Here is a 16,638-nt window from a genome sequence, read left to right as displayed (position 1 = left end):
ATACAGCTGATGACAGATTACCTGGTATTGCAAGAAAACATGTTGCAGAAGAGAGGAGGAGTCTCTATCAATGAAATCTCTTCAAATCATAAGACAAATGACCATAGCATGAACTATTGGACTAGTGTTGAGTTTAGATCAAATAATCTTTTTTATTTAACAAATGTACAACAGAACACATGATACATGTATCAGCTACCCAAACACAAAACTCTACATGGTCCATCACACAGGTACAAAACTGTTTTTTGTCCTCCCATCTAACACACATTACACAGACACGTTTCTGAAGCTGTTAACAAAGCACACTCCGGCTACAGCCTAAGTCAGTGGTTCCCAACCTGGGTGTCGGGACCCCCACAATGATTCGCTGGATTGATCAAAAGGGTAGCAAGATGATAGGATAGGATAGAGAGAGGGAAAAAAAGCATTTTGGGCACAAAATTGAGATTTAAAAAAAGGTTCCTCTAATTTTTCTCTTTATTTCTTGTGGGTTTCAGTATTTTGATCGACTTCAGCTTCTAAAAGTTAAACAAGTCCTCTTTCTAGAACTGCAAGCTTAGTTAAATAATCAGTAGTCAATCAACTGAAGATTAATGAACTGTTTTGATAATTAAATAATTGCTTCAGTCATTTACAAACAAAAAGGTTGGTTTCAGCTTCTCAAATGTGATGATTTATTGCTTTTCGTCAAACATGATGATAAACTGAATATCTTTGTGTTTTGGACTGTTAGTCACAAAATCACATTTAGAGATGTACATTTGGACTTTGGAGAACTTTAAAGGATATTTTTCACTATTTTCTGACATTTTCTGGACAAAATGATGAACTGATGAATCAAGACAATAATCAGTAACTTAAGTGACAAAGCATAATGAGGGGTCCCTGGTAGGCCTTGCTTTATGTTAAGGGGCCACAGGTGAAACAGGTTTGGAAACCACTGTCTTAAGTGACACATAGAAATGCATTAATACTCTTTCAGGAACAGCAAACTGATGTTTATATGAATATGATGTTTTCACTCAACGCCAGCCGTCTCACAAAGCACAATAAGTTTCCTTTTTTCGATTGATTTCATGAAGTTACGTTATCATCACATGGTAGTGCAGCTCCGAGCAGGGACTGTTCTGTTTGGAAACTCTCTGTTGGTGCTTTTAAAGGACTCCAACGTGACATTCGACAATCTGCTGCTTAACAGCAACGAAACACCGATGTGAGATGATGAATCTGTTGATTACTTTTCTGATTAACGTACTAATCAGTCTATAAAATGTCAGAAAACAGTGAAAAAAGAATTCCCTTTAGCCAAAGGTCAAGTATTCAAATGCTTGTTTTGTCCCAACAACAGTTTAAAACCCAAATATACTCAATTTACAAGCATATAAAACGGTGAAAAACAACAAATACTCACATTTGAGAACCAGTAAATGACAAACGATTGATTGGTTATCAAAGTAAATGTAGATGGTGCGCCTCCAGCCTACTGGTTAAGACACATACCATAAAACCTACATATGCAATTCAAATCTGGCTCTGTCACTCTCCCCCTTCAATTCCTGTCATCTCTCCACTGTTCATACAATAAAAAGCATAACCCCCACCCCACCCCCCAAAAAATTCCTGTCAATTGACGAGAAATTGTATTGAATAATTATGCATTATCAAAAAGGAAAAAAATGCATTTCACCACATGTACAACAGCTAGTTTGTCTGTCTTTTTTTCAGATTCTGGGTTGTACCTGAACGCATCGCCAAAGAGACATTTAAAAAAGCTTCCTGCTTTCAACCGGGTCCCAATACTATTAATGTCAATTTAAACTAACCTGCTGACTGTGATGGATCACACATGCCGAGGAGGTTTCATGTCACTGAATGAATGAAGCTGATTTTTATGTTTAATTTAATCCTGAATTTAAGTGAGCTTGGTGCTGCATGAACACAGGTTGTCAATCTAATCTTGTTCTTTGGGAAAAAGGCTAAATGATATGCAGTTAACCGGCTAAAACAGGCAAATTCACTGGTGCTCCTTTGTGTGTTGGCCAACGCATGTCAAATCCAGATGTTTAGATGTTTGATATGTTTTTAGTTGATGTCAGAATCACATTTGAAGAATGATCAAACTAATCTGTGTGGTGTTAGCCCAACATGCAGTTGTGGAATTAAATGCAAGATTCAACATGATCAAATCTGACAAGAAGAACTCATCCTGCCCTGCATCACCTGATCATAAACAAACATTTGCTGGTGAAAATATCCTCCTTCTTCTCAGTGAACTACCTTCACTGGTGACATGATACTCGGGGGGGAAAGGGCAGCGCTGGCTCGTTTAGCTCACAGCGCTGCATGTTAACCAATCATAGGAAGTGGAGAAGAGGAAACTCAATGCAGCTCTCTCAGACACATTTACACACACACACACACACACACACATCTGCACATCCCCTCCTCTTCGCCAGAGCACGGACGCATTAGTGTGTCCGCTCACACACCGGGCACACAGAGACGGCACAGTCCTCCACAGTCCTCCACAGAAAACAACCAAAGTGACCAGTAAGTATTCAGCTCCGAGCTCCTCTGACTCCAAGAGCGGCTCTTTGTCTCTAGCTTTTTTTGTCTCTTTCAGCGTCTTCTTCTCACAAATCTCGAGTCTATTTCTTCATTTTGAGGTCGGCCTCCATGGCGCTACGGCGACCCCTGGTGCCTCCATCCTGTAACAGAGAAATAGATGGAGGAAGAAACCAGGGGAAGAAAAAAAAAAAGAAAGAAAGAAAGAAAGAGAGGGAGAGCAGGAGAAATAGTTAACATAAAAGGACGGAAAGGTCAAAGGTCAGCTGGGCCGAATGAAAGGGGGCGGGGTGAGGGCCCGATGTGATTGACCTGTGATTGACCTGAACACAGCATAGTCCACCTTGGAGGGCTTCCTCACCAAATGAAGAACATAAAAAAACAAACGAAAAAAACAATGATGATTAAAAAGGAATAACTGAACAGAAAAGAAGGAGAAAAGAAATTAGAACATGCAGACACACGGACGGTCGCACGTCAACAGAAAAACACAGGAAACCGGCATGGAGTCATTAACCGAAGGTCGACGGAAGCTCAGGTGATGAAAGGTTACTGGAGCCTGTGTGTGTGTGTTCGAGTGGGCAAACACAACTTAAAAGTTGATGAGGGTGATACAGACATATGTGTAACTGTGTGTGTGTGTGTGTGTGTGTGTGTGTGTGTGTGTGTGAGAGAGAGAGAGAGAAACTGTTGTGAGAAAAACAAAGAGTGACAGAGGCTCTTTAACTCTTTTGTGTGTTTCTTTGTGTAGTCTTAATCACATTGTTACTGCTGATTCCAGTATTTGACTGAGGTGCGTCACTTTACTGGTCAGAGTTACTGTACACTGTGTTTCATCTTAGTTAGAATACCTAACTGACACACATTAGAAAACCTGACTCATAGTACAGTGTTTGTTCAAGCTCAAGGAAGTTGTACTATAACTTCCCTGAATTACATTAACCTAAATTTAGCATCAGTTAGTTGAACTTGATGTTTTAGAGTATTTGGAATAGCAACTAAGGATTATTGAATATTGATTAATCTGTTGGATAGTTTCTGGATTACGTGATTAATCAATGTCTATAAAATGTTAAAAAATGTTATTAAAAAATTGCAATCATTTTCTAAGAGGTCACCATGATGTCATTCATTTCATTTGCTTGTCACATCTGACTAACGATCCAAATTGTTAAGATTTTCCATTTAATTTTAATTTAAGATTCAATTCAAAACAACAAATTGTCTCACCTGACAGGAAGGAACCAGGAAATGTGAAACTGAAACAATTATTTCATATCAGAATAGCTGCAGATTTCTGTCACCTGAGTAATTGATTAATTCTTGCAGCTCTGCTTTAATGGTTCCAACAAATACGTTCTTTGCTTGTTAAATAATACAGCTTTTATACTTTTATTTTAATTATTTCTAATCCCAAATAACCTTTAATCTATTTAATTCAGTTCACTGAAGACAGTCGCTGTTTATGAAATGTAATGAACTCGTGACAGCACCCTTACCAAAACTGCTGTGCTTTATTACTAATTAACATCAACATTACTGCTTTGTTTTATATTATTCAGATCCACACTTCAGGCCACTAATGAACTGAACAGAGAGAAAGAAAAGAATAGAGGTGTATAGTGTGAAGAAGTGTGTGTGTTTCTGTGTGTGCGTTGAGACAAGCGTGTGCGGAGCGTGGACCTGGTTCTGGTGAAATCTGAGGGAGAACCTGAATACTTACAAAGAGAGAGAGAAGGAAAGCAGGAGAGGCCATTGGGACACTGTCCTGTAGAAGGACAAACATTGGAGTGACAAAAGAGAGAGAAAACACACACATGTGCGTGAGAAAGCAAGAATCATACAAAGTCTGCGTCCGGCACAGGGGCACGCAGGGGGGGTGGGGGAAAAGAGTCCATATAAACACACACACACACACACACACACACACACACACACACACACACACACACAACATCAAACAGACACACACACAACATCAAACACACAGACTCCCATATGCAGGTAGTAAATAGGGACATTAATAACGCACACACAGACACACACAGTACATAGAGGCATCAGACACTAACAAGCACAGGCAGCTTCCCTTCCATACAAACAAACGGATGTATTTAAAACAGCTCATGAACACTATACCTCAGTTCGTATTATGTCTCAATTTTTAAATTTTCATCCGTCTACTACTAATGTTTTTCCTTGATGGATTATTACTATTGCTTGCTCAGCAGTTTAATTTCCACTTCAGCAGGGCTTGCTTTGGAAAAACAGCTCAAAAAAGATTTAAACATTCAATATAATTGTGAATTTTGTCAAAATAGTTCAAAATCCACTTGTACTTCCAGACCACCCAATAAAATATTCCATGTCCGAAAATGACTTCTCTAAATTCCCTAATCCTTAAAAAAAAAAAGCTGTGATCATCAGGAACTCGTGACACCAACCATTTATATAATCAGGAGAAGAAATACATACACACATACACACACACACACACACACAGAACAGCAGATAAGAAAATTCATCGCAGACAGAAGCGGACAGTCAGGGGTGGACGAACAGCTGAGTCAGGGACAGGCAGATGCAGACAGACAGACAGAGAGACGTTAGTGAGGAGGACGAGCAGCCAGCATGCAGCAGACATGAAGCAGCTGGGAATTCAAGGCCAGAGATTAATCCACTGAAGGACATAACAGCGAGCGGAGAGGAGTGAGGATCCGGTACAGAGGCACCCAGATCCAGAGATGTCCCGTGTGTTCAACAGTGTGGGAAGTTCTGACTTTTGTACAATGTGTAGAAATATGATGATGTGTGTATTACAAATATAATCAGTGACTTGTGAGAGGTTGAGCCTGTGGTCGACTCATCACAGACACCATAAGCATTCATGTAACATCATTGTAGCGCTGGCTCTGGTGTTACATGTTAATATTTCAGCATAAATTACGCTGAGTGTGACAGAATTCAGTGATAGTAAGCAAAATAAGACTAGTAGCATAAATACAGCAGACGTGATTTACCAAGGTATATTTGTGTATGTGTAGCCTATAACGTCAAGTACTATGTCAAAAGTTAGTGGATTTCTTTGCAGAACAGAAGGTTAAACTGTAATCTGAGGCTGTTCAATCTAGCTGTGTATACATTAGCAAAAAATAGTCTGATACTGATGGAAGGAAACACAACATTTAAATTAATACTGCCCCAGGATCAAGTACATAATCGTCTTAAAAGTAATAATATTCTAGTATCCAATTTGCTCCGATCAAGTCAGTTCAAAGATCCTGTTTTTTGTTAATCCACCAAATCATTCCATGTTAAATGTTAGGGGTCATTGTCAGTCAGTGCATGTGGAGCTTTAGGCGGATAATGTGCAGAAATTAATGTAACTGCTCCCAAACTCAGGAGGGTGTCACTTAAGGATTGAGATGGAAGGAAATGTATTTATTAAGTTGTATTTCAGTGAAAATATGTGTTTGAAACATATCGACCAAACTAGATGATTATTGTTAGAATCCACTGAATCCACTGGGTATTCAACCTAGCTGCAGCTGCCATCCTGGGGGAAGAAAAACTGTCTGTAAAACAGTAACTGATGTCCAGGTGATGTGCTGAGAAAAGTCCAGTCTGAGGTTGAAAAATTAGTGAATAAATTACAAACTGCCCAAGACATAAGAATTCTACTGGTAGGAGAGTTTCTCTTTCCATATGGTATATTTATGTATTTTCATACAGATTTTAAACAATGTCATTATGTCAGCTGTCATACCTTTACTGTTTTATAAGCAAAAGATTCATAACTATGTAAATGGGGAATGTTAAAAACCTTTATCTGTGAGACCTTTCACTACCTGCAAATAATCACATTGATGATTAGACCTCTGCTCAGACTACTGTGAGCAGGAGTTTTCTGATGTAACAAAGCTTGTTCTACCTAAAACAATCTGTTGTCCCAGCCTGACAGGAGCACCAAAACTAACAGAGTCACATAGATGTCAGCAGCCTTTTAACAAATGCTCCAGAGAAGAGGCTTCATCTGCCAATGTCAGTGAAAATGTGTTTCAAAACATTAACAGTGAAATTTTAGAGCACTTTCTGAGAATCAAAGATGTGTTTGACGCATTCAGAGACTTTTAAAGGAATCTCCCCCACCCCCCACACCACCCACCCCGTTTTGCACAACCCACCTTCTCAGCCGGCTCGCCCGGCTTACGGTTTCCCTCCCTGCCTCGGAGGCTCTTGGCGGAGATGGCGCTCTCTGAGGTCTGCATGATGAGCTGTGTGGCCAGGAACTGCTGCACGTGCTCCAGGACGTCGCGCTGCATCTCCAGCGCCATGTGATACACGTCGTGGTCCGACGAGTTGTACATGACGGCGTTCTGAAACATCAGCATGATGTCGCGCTGGAACTCGGCGGTCGTACGGATCACGCCAGACTCGATGTTCTTCTTAATGGCTGACAGGTCCATGGGTCTGGAAGTGGTGGGGTGGAGGGAGATGTGGGTGTTAAGTTTGGGTTGACTGTAACCAATTAACAGTAGGTTTAACTGGATTTTAGCACTGTTAACATTCAGCATCTCTAATCAACAACACTGCTTTGACAACATAATTTAACAGTGGTGTGTGTGATCTAACCTGTGTACGATGCTGTGGTAACCGGGGGCGATGTCGTCTGACACGGGCTGTAAGAAGACGCTGGCATACCTGAGAGACACAAGATATCAGCAACAGTAAAAAAAACAGCATTGGAATCTAAGTTCTAAGCATTTTTATCTCAACAGAGAGGTAAAAAAAATCTGTTTTAGTGCAACTATGTGTAAGACTGTAATCTAATCTTGCTCTAAATGCCAGTATTTTCAGTAAGAAAGTGCAAAAAAAATTAAGTGTTAAATAAATAACTTGTAGAATATAGAGTTTGGTCCAGATGTAGCCTTAATTAGAGTTTCCTGCTCCTGTCTGTGTTTTTGTGACAGCTATTGGCTAGCAGCTATTGTTGTAGTAAACTTAACACTCATCCCCTCTTTTGTTTTACTGGCAAGGCAATTAACAAAAATCTGTTTATAGAGGTTTATGAACGCCGTAGCTACCATTAAAGACAGCAAGGTTATGTGCTCAGTGTTAATACTATGAAGAAGACTGATTCTGATACTTTTTACACCCAACTTTGACAGTTTTAAGGCTAAAATAAATTTGTGCATTCACAGTAGTATTTTAGTCATCATGTTGGAAGATAAAAATCACAGAAAACATTTGCTGAATAAGTGATAAATAAAAGCCAGAAAATAAAACATTGCATATATATTAAATTGATGTGCCTGCGGTGCCTTATTCATTCATATCTACTAATATTGATCGCCCTCTGTTGGAAAAGAAGGCACATGCTGTTTGATGGCACAACAGCTCATTAAACAATCAGCCTGATGCTAGAAATCTTTCTAACAGAAACTGAATGAGAGGAACTGTCTGGCTAAAATATTTAGGCCAATGAGAACTCTGCTTTGTTGTCGAGGAGGAGACACGTCATGAAGCTTCACCTGTGGTTGGCCGCGGCCCTCCACACCAGCATAATGGCTTTCTTCCAGATCTTCTGAGCCTGCACGGCCTCCTGGTCCTCACCACATGTAGACCTGATGCAGGCAGAGAGGAGAGAGGAAGTGAGGCCAGAGTGTGGAGTGAAGAGAGGAATGTCCAGTTCAGAGTGAACAAAAAAGGGAAGCAGAAGAGAAACACGAGTGGCAGAGACACAAAAGCGTGTACTGTGAGTTTTTTTACGTCAGCGGCCGAAAGACTGCTTAACTCAGACAAATGGAAACCTAATCTGATTCAGAGGTCGTGACATGAATATTCATGACGAATGCCAGCTAAGCTTTATCTAGATTTAAAGCTGCAGTTCTCCTAAAAATGCTGCAGTAAGGGCAAAGGTTATTTCAGTGCATGACCCTGCATTCACACAAGCTCCTGATTCCCTTTTACATATAAATAGAACACAAATGACATTTATTAGTCATTCCCACAATCACATGTGGACACTTACAGCTGTGAAGAGGAGGCAGGGCTGCTGGCCAGTGAATCTGCTGTGTAGCGTTGGGAGGCCGGTCCGTAGCCGTCTTCACTTTCGCTGGCTGCCCTTTCCACCTCTGACAAATAGGGACCCTCCCCCTCGCCGCAATCCTCTTTCAGTTCCATCCCTTCTTCGGGGTCCCCCTCGCTCCCAGCCTCCTCCTCCTTCACCTCCTGGAGTCAAGAACACAACACAACACAGATAAGAGTTAAATGCCTGCATTCTACAAACTGTGCTGTGTATGTGAGTAAGTACACATAAGGGTGTGGACCTTGGACTCTTTCCCAGACACAGAGCTGTCCTCAGAATCTGTGGGACAAAAAAAAAATGAGAGGAGGATTAGAAAACAAACATAGAAGCATGATTTCAGTGTGTGTGTGTGTGTGTGTGTGTGTGTGTGTGTTTCCGCCACCTACCTAGGCAAGGCGGGTTGGGCTCAGGTTGACTCCACTCCTCTACCTCGCTCTTCACCGTTGCTTCAGTGGCCACCTTCCCCTCTTCTGTGACTTCACATCCTGTCGCGCCGTCGTCAGAGGTGACAGAAGAAGTGACATCACTTCCTGTCACCTCAGGTCCCTCACAGTTTCCCTTCAACTGCTGTTCCCTTTTTGTGTCTGCTTGATTCTGGGTGTCCAGACCAGCAGAGGTCGGGGCGGCCATCACAGCCACATCCTGAGACTCCTGTGTGGGGTCAGAGTCTTGGACTGGGGGGGTAGGGTCTGAAGCCTTCAGCTCCTGGGTCTCCCAGGGGCCTGGGAGGGTGTGTCCTTCTGAGACGGCCTCTTCGCACAGAGAGAGAGCTGCTTCCACTGCCGCCGCGTCCAAAGCCTCCACAGAGTCATCCACCTGTGAAGGAAGAAAGGAGATGATGAACAGAGAGAAAGAGCATGGAGGAAACAGGCCTAAGTGGTTGCTGAAAACTACACATACACACACTCACACTCACACACACACACACACACACACACACACACACACACACACACACACACACACACACACACAGATAAAGCAGAAGAAGCACCCTTACAGCAACTTTACCAGTGAATTTAAGCTAACATCAATAAATATGGCTCATTTTTCAATAAGGTTTAAAAGTCACCATGGAAACTTCTCCATTCAGACTAACTTGGTCCTAATTAGGTTAGCTTTCACGCTTAGCTTCACCTCAGACTTAACCAGTGTTATAATGAATCTTACACACAGTGTTTTCTTTGTTACTGTTCTGTGAACAGAGTTCATTTGCATCAAACTGATTGCATTTTGGCATAATCAAAATTTGAGCTAATATTCTTCTAAATGTGTCAAATTATCTACACAGTATTCCAGTTAACGAATGTGTGTTTTTTTTAATGCACTGCAATTAAAATATCACTAATAACCACGTCTGACCCATGGCTGTAGCCACATGGTAAGAAGCATGTTCACCATTTGTTCCCTCTTAAAATGTCATTAAAGAATATGTCTATTTAAAAAAAGCCCTGAAGGTATCTACAAATTGATGTCTTTACTTTTACAAACCAAAGCATTTTTTACTATAAAATAAATGACCTGGCAGGGTTCTGGTCCTAATTTATACTTTAAAACTGTCATATTGCATATCTTGTACATTCATTTGAGGCAGTAAATGATCTAAAGAGAACTCGTGTTTCTGAGACAGTAAAGGACTTACGGATGAGTTCAGTCTCTAAATGTATCAAAGTTCACTGCTGCTCTCTTCTGCTTTGTAACTGCTGCGGTTTTGTTCATTTTTGTTTCCAACATCACAGTATTGTCAGTTTTCATTTTATGTGATTTGTGCTGGTTTGTGTTTGATGTCTCAGAGCTGCGTTTCAAAGTCATAAATAAGCGTTTTAAATTAAGTTTTCAAATCAGGGCTCGACTTGATCGCATTAGTTATGAGTTGGCTTTATATAAAAAGTTTAATCCTGGTTTGGTTTGTTCAAGCTGATTAAAGACAACGCTTTGGTATTTTTCTGCACTGGGAATCGGTCACGACAGGTCAAACAAAGTGATTCAATATGAAACAAATGAGTGTTGCTGTAACAAAAAGCAGCATTTTTGTCTCTTTTCAAAGTTTGGAGATTCAAGGCGTTTTACTATTTTTTTAAGTCAGACATGTAAATTATATATGTGGAAAATCAAGACATTCCTCTTCCACATACTCCATCCATTATTGCCTATCATGTGATTATATGAAGCTTGTTACACTATCATCACAAACTAGTAACACAGGAGCAAAGCACTCCTCCGTCAGCATAAATACTCTCTACTCTGATCTCCACCTGGTCTGGAATGATGCAAGCAGATGTGGACACAGTACGTACCTTCTCCTCTATGATGGCAATGATGTCTCCCACTGTCTCCAGGTCCAGTTCGTCTCCCATGTAAGACACAGCTACCAGGTCCTCTTCTACTAACCCCGTCTCCTCACTGAGCTCTGTCTTAACTACAGCTTCCCCCTCTGCAGACAAACACAAGAAAGAATACATAAGGACACAAGCACAAATAAAACCTGACTGCATTAAGTAGATCATCATTATCATCATCATCAGCAAAACCCTAAAACACAAATTATACAAAATCAAATCTCTAGCTATAACACCACTCTATAAGCTGTTTGTTTTTTGTTGCTTAATTATTTTGGGGAGCTCTTTGTCTTTATTCAAAGATAGATGGTAGAAAAGGAACATGAAATAGAGAAGGAAAACAATTTTCTGCAGCAATTATTTCCCAACATAGTCATCAAGTGGCAATCAAAGAACGTTCTCCGTTCCATTACAAGGGAGCAACAAAAGGCTGATCGTCTCCTTAAACAGTGTAACACTGAACATAGGTGCTCTATTAAGCGGAATGATGTAACCAGTCATGTTTTTGAGGTTCTTAAACATTGCTGGTTTCTGTGGTTTCTTAATGGTTTTTATGATGTATTCATTTACATTGTTCCATGATGTATCTTCTAGCTCTTTCTACTCTTCCCACATTCAGCACTTTTATACATGTAGGTATATATGTATCTATACATGTAAGTTAGGTATGCCATATTAAATAGGCACAGTGTGGATTTGAGCCATTTCTATGCTAGCAGTATCACCCCTTTAGTTGCACTTTTCTGATTTATGGTCCAAATATGGTGTCACCCATGTTTCTTATTGGATACTCCCCTTGCCCTCCTGCCTGTCTGGGATAATAATTGTCACATGATCATATACCCAACCCATCTTGGTAGATATCCCATTGGCTGATACATGTCTGGATGCACATAACTAGTTATTCTTTGTATATTCCTTTACCATTTTGGATTTTTTTGTGCTTTTTAACTTACATATTTAAATGCTATATGTAATGTGTTTTATGATGATGCTGATGAGTACAGTATTATTTACCTGTGATGACCTCATGACCAGTTGGTAGGGGAGTGGCAGCGGTCGCTGTCTGTACTCCGTTGGTAAGGCTTCCAGTAGAGTCTCCATCGGCAACCTGAGAGCAGTAGACACAGGCAACACAATAGTGATGTTTTTATCCAGCACTGATAGTGGTAATATTTCATCCAAGTCTGCAAGACTCATGGCTGATTGACCAACTGACTCTATACAGTAAGTTTGAGGTAGTTACAACTGACTTTTGCCTATAGCTTGATGTGATTTGACATTATCTTAAACTATTCCTTCTTGTAATAATCTGATGTTTAAATGGAAACTGAGCTGGTTCTCACCAGGCGGGGGCTAGCTGAGATGAGGTTGCCTTTTTTCAGCAGTTCTGACAGGAGAGGAGAAGGTGGTGGTGTGGACTTCTGGGCCAGGAGCCTCTTCTGTGGTGAGTCCTCTACTAGTGCGGCCAGGCCTCCGTCTTTAGGTCCTGGAGCCTCTGTTGCTGGTAGAAACACTCCGACCCCCTGGGCCTGGCACAGGCAGAGAGTTATCAGAGAGAGGGTTTGGCACAGTGAGCTGCAGTATCTCAAAAATGTCCATCTAGTTGGACCTTTGATTGCCAAAAATCAGCATAATGAGAGATGATCTGTTTCCACTGATGAGGAAACAAGCTGGAGGTGCAGAGAGGCACTCAAATATTGTTACACTAAGGCTACGGATACACTAAGAACTTTTATTTCAACAAAGATCATGATGCTGAATTACACAACATATAAAACAGGCAAATATTGGTATATATATGAGGATATTCTTACAACAGGGTGGATGCTGGTGTCATCGGAGGTGACACTTCCTGTATCCATGGGCGGTGTGGCGACCGAAGAGTCAGTCTGAGAATCCATGGTGGGGGGGCTGGCACCCAGAGGAGACCGTACAGTTACGCTGGGCACGCGCTTAGGTGTGTTTTTTACTGCCTGACGAGCTGTGATGAGGAGACAGAGAAAATTAATTGATCTATTACAGAGACATTTCAAAAAAATCCCCACATGGTAGAATCAGATTTCCTGAAGAAATTTCAACGAAAAGTCACCAAACCTACCCTGATATGCAGTTTCTGTGGCTTTCCTCTTCTGCTCTGCTTCCTCCTCATCCTGCTTCTTCTTTCTGGATTTTGGAGAAACAAACACTTTTAGGTGCTGAGCCAAAATGTTAGACACTTTGACCAAAGTCAAGGGATCATTTAGGTTATTTGGATTCATCCTCTGGTTACCATCAACATCTATACCAAACTGAATGTCAATCCATCCAACAGATGTTGAATTATTTCACTTTCTGGACAGATTGTGTGTTGGAAATCTGAAATCCACCACTTGAAAATATGTTGTTGGTCACACTTTGACGAAACAACACCAAAAGCATTTAAAGGATTTGCAAATAAAAGTCTTACAGTGTGATCTCTGCCCACAGGTCCTTCAGCTGGGAGTCCATGTGTCCCGTCTGTATCAGGTCCACCTCCTTCTTCAACTTCCTGTCAGCATAGAAAGCACAGAGGGGGTTAAAAGGTCACACCTCACAGGCTTTAGAGATCTATCTTTCGAGCATGTACTGTACCTGTACTGCTCTTGCGTGTCTCGCAGTAGTTTTTTCAGCTCCTCTATCCTCTCAGTGGTCAGCCTGCGTACAATGACATCTTCTATAGTCTCGACAACCTCGCCCTTCTCGCCACGCTTACGCCTGGAACACAGGAGAGCACAAACACTCGAAATCAACTCTCAAAATGTGGTCAAAAAACCTCAAAAGTAGCAACACATTATAATGATTGTGCACACATATGTGTGTGTGTGTGTGTGTGTGTGTGTGTATTGGGGGACTGACTTAGGTGCTTCAGTGGCTTCCAGCAGCTCAGAGTATTGTGAGGCACAGTGCTGAGAAATAGAGAGAAAATGTGTTATCCTCCAGCAAATGTTCGTCTGTTATATGCTCAAAAGACAAACAGACCTACTGACTTATACACAGAGTGAATTCAACAAATTATAAAAATGTAATGTTGCTTTATATCCCTCTCACCTTCTGTGAGAACCAGTCGGGTGGACGACCCGGTTCTGAAAAAGGCTTGATGGCTCGACTTACTGACACCCTGGAAGACAAAGAGAGATTCCTCAGAATAGAGTCAGAGAGGAAACACTTGACATGTTGAGAAAATCTGAGAATAAATGTAAGCACAACTACCTCATTCAAATTAGAAACACATATGGATGTAGAAATATGCAGAATGTAAGTAATCCAGGTATTGTAAAACATATAAGCAGCTCTGCCACATCTTTTGTCAAAGGACCTATTTGTGTCTGTTTGTAAATATATATTTCAATTCATTAATAGGATTCAGCTGATACAAGAACTTGGGTTTTACTTACAAACTCTATATTGATCAATGTCATGTTCCACCTCTAAATAAACTCCTACTAGTCATTTTTCAGACTTGATAGCCTGCCCAAGTATGACCCCTAGTGGTCAAAATGTAGATTAACTGCTGCACCGATCAGCACATGGACGGAAGTTTTTGCACATTTTTCTAAAGAATGGGCTTTAAAAGATAATGCACAAAAACTGATTTTGATTGGGAGGGGTTGATTGATACTCTTTTTTATTGAGTAGATTAATACTGAAGAGTGAAACTGATCTAATGGATTGGTTTGTTTTCTTTCTTTCTTGTTTTTTTTTCTTTTTTTTTTTTTACACAGTATCTTTAACTAATCTCTCATTTTAAAATGTGACATTTTCAAAATTCATTCTCTGTACTTTTTTTTGGTTAACTGGTGTTTCAGTGGTTCAAATATCAGCAAACAGATTTACGTACAGATAAACACAACACTCTTCCATTCTATGTCTCCTCCTTCCTGTACTTCCAGGACAACATTTAAATACAATGAGTGTATTTTTTTGAGAGGGGTTTTCTATTTACCAGTTTTGGTCGCCACTCCTCATAACAGAGGAGGCCAGGCACAGTTTCTCCCTGACTGACCAGGGCTCCGTTGGCCCCACATTCAGTATCTTGTGTTCTGTGGAAAAATAAAATAAATAAATAAATAAATAAAATCATACAAATATCAGAAACAAAATCATATTTTTTGGCCAAGTATGTGTACAGATAGAAGGAATTTGACTCTGGCTCTCAATGTATTTACACAGAGTATCAACAATTATCTTCATAAATGTACACAAGGAATAACTCTATACAGGTGAAACTGTTTCTGTGGTCTGTAAACAGGATACAAATAGTACAAGTCAACAGTGCTGAGATAAATATTAAATGGTGAGAAAAAGACGTTACCTTATATATATATATATAGTATGCAGTGTGATGTAGTGCACATTTTGTGTTATAAACTAAAATAAATATGTATAATTTGTAGATGCAGTGTATGTTATAAAACAACATTATAGTTACAGTGCTATATGTACAGAGTAATTATACAATGTTTTGGTATTATTGGCTACTTTCTGACTATAACTGAATCTTAGCCCGTTCATCTGTATTGTTTTCATCGGATTTGTTTACAAACATGAATGTGACGGCCCCGTTTCCATACAACCTACATAAAGCGTACATTCTGCGGCGATTTAAAATAAAAAAAACAATTAAACAATTAAAAAAACAATATAAAACGCCGGGTGTTTAATATACAATTCTGTATTATTTACGTTTATCAAAGTTAGCCCGCTATTGTTAGCTTGTATCGTTTCTAGAATATGCTTTTAACATTGAGTATAGCAATACACTTCATATTTGTTTAAGTGTTGGGGCTCGTTAACATCTTAAAAATCATTAACAACTCATGAAAGTAGTTATAATCTACGTTACCGAGGATAATAATCTACAATTAGCTAATATTTAATTACTGTTAGGAGCGCTAGCTGGGGGAACACATTCATGAGACACACACAGGTACGCGGTGTATCGTTTAATTAAGAGACTACGCTGCTCTGTCCAAACTAACTACATACGGTACAATATTTGGAGCGTGTTTGCTGCTAGTTTATACTATTTAAACACAAAGAAACCAGAGAAAGAGTTATAAAGCATTACTCACTGCCGATACCGCTCGCCATTTCTTTTGTGACACGGCCGTGAGCCCAACTTCCGCCGGACTGTTTTCAGTGGGACACACGATCATCTGAACTGAACTCAGAGCGAAGAAGGAAAAACATGGTTAAAAATTAGTATGAAGCTCGTACACTGATGTCTGACTGAGCAGCGGTGCAAAGAGTTGAAGTTTAGGTTCAAAATGTAAATAAAACATCAGTCAGGTGTCCATATGAAGAGTGAAAGAGGTTTTCCTCGCTGTAATCATTCTGTTTTTCCTGGCTATTAAAATATCTCTTTTAAATGTGTTTTCACTGTAATGAGGGCCAAAATCCACAGTGTGTCCACACAGTCAATTCAAAGTAGATGTGCAGCTTATATGAGGGTTCAGCAGTCTGAGTCAGTCATATCAAGTGGATATCTGCCACATTTACAGTCTTTTTAGCATCAAATTCCCTCTTTGTGTTGAGCTGTGTGGTGGAAGTATAGTAACAAAAAGAAGGACTTTGGCACTAAAAAGACTAACGTTGAAACATATCTACTTCATTTGACTCATT

The 16,638-nt window shown here is 40.1% G+C and overlaps 1 protein-coding gene across 1 annotated transcript; it reads right to left on the bottom strand.

Moving 5' to 3' along the window:
• Window positions 1-127: 127 nt before the first annotated feature.
• brd8b (bromodomain containing 8b) lies at window positions 128-16,136 on the bottom strand. The gene is made up of 18 exons (XM_062426281.1): window positions 16,089-16,136; window positions 14,960-15,056; window positions 14,065-14,134; window positions 13,873-13,922; window positions 13,609-13,731; window positions 13,445-13,525; window positions 13,097-13,161; window positions 12,813-12,979; window positions 12,342-12,527; window positions 12,013-12,106; window positions 10,954-11,090; window positions 9,043-9,472; window positions 8,898-8,935; window positions 8,600-8,799; window positions 8,100-8,192; window positions 7,201-7,269; window positions 6,753-7,038; window positions 128-2,711 (listed from the first exon to the last, which is right to left on the bottom strand). Exons 1-18 carry the CDS (start codon window positions 16,105-16,107, stop codon window positions 2,652-2,654), a joined length of 2,265 nt encoding a protein of 754 aa, XP_062282265.1. The 5' UTR covers window positions 16,108-16,136; the 3' UTR covers window positions 128-2,651.
• Between the last annotated feature and the right edge of the window lie 502 nt (window positions 16,137-16,638).

Source organism: Scomber scombrus, chromosome 9 (genome assembly GCF_963691925.1).
Source record: "Scomber scombrus chromosome 9, fScoSco1.1, whole genome shotgun sequence".
Classification (NCBI taxonomy): domain Eukaryota; kingdom Metazoa; phylum Chordata; class Actinopteri; order Scombriformes; family Scombridae; genus Scomber; species Scomber scombrus.
This window is presented reverse-complemented; position numbering and strand designations above follow the sequence as displayed.

Excerpts from the sequence above, each read along its gene's own strand:
- brd8b (XM_062426281.1), bottom strand. Across the intron at positions 13,526-13,608 it reads GACACGCAAGAGCAGTACAG|GAAGTTGAAGAAGGAGGTGG; the intron begins GTACAGTACATG and ends CTATGCTGACAG. Across the intron at positions 8,800-8,897 it reads TGTCTGGGAAAGAGTCCAAG|GAGGTGAAGGAGGAGGAGGC; the intron begins GTCCACACCCTT and ends TCTTGACTCCAG.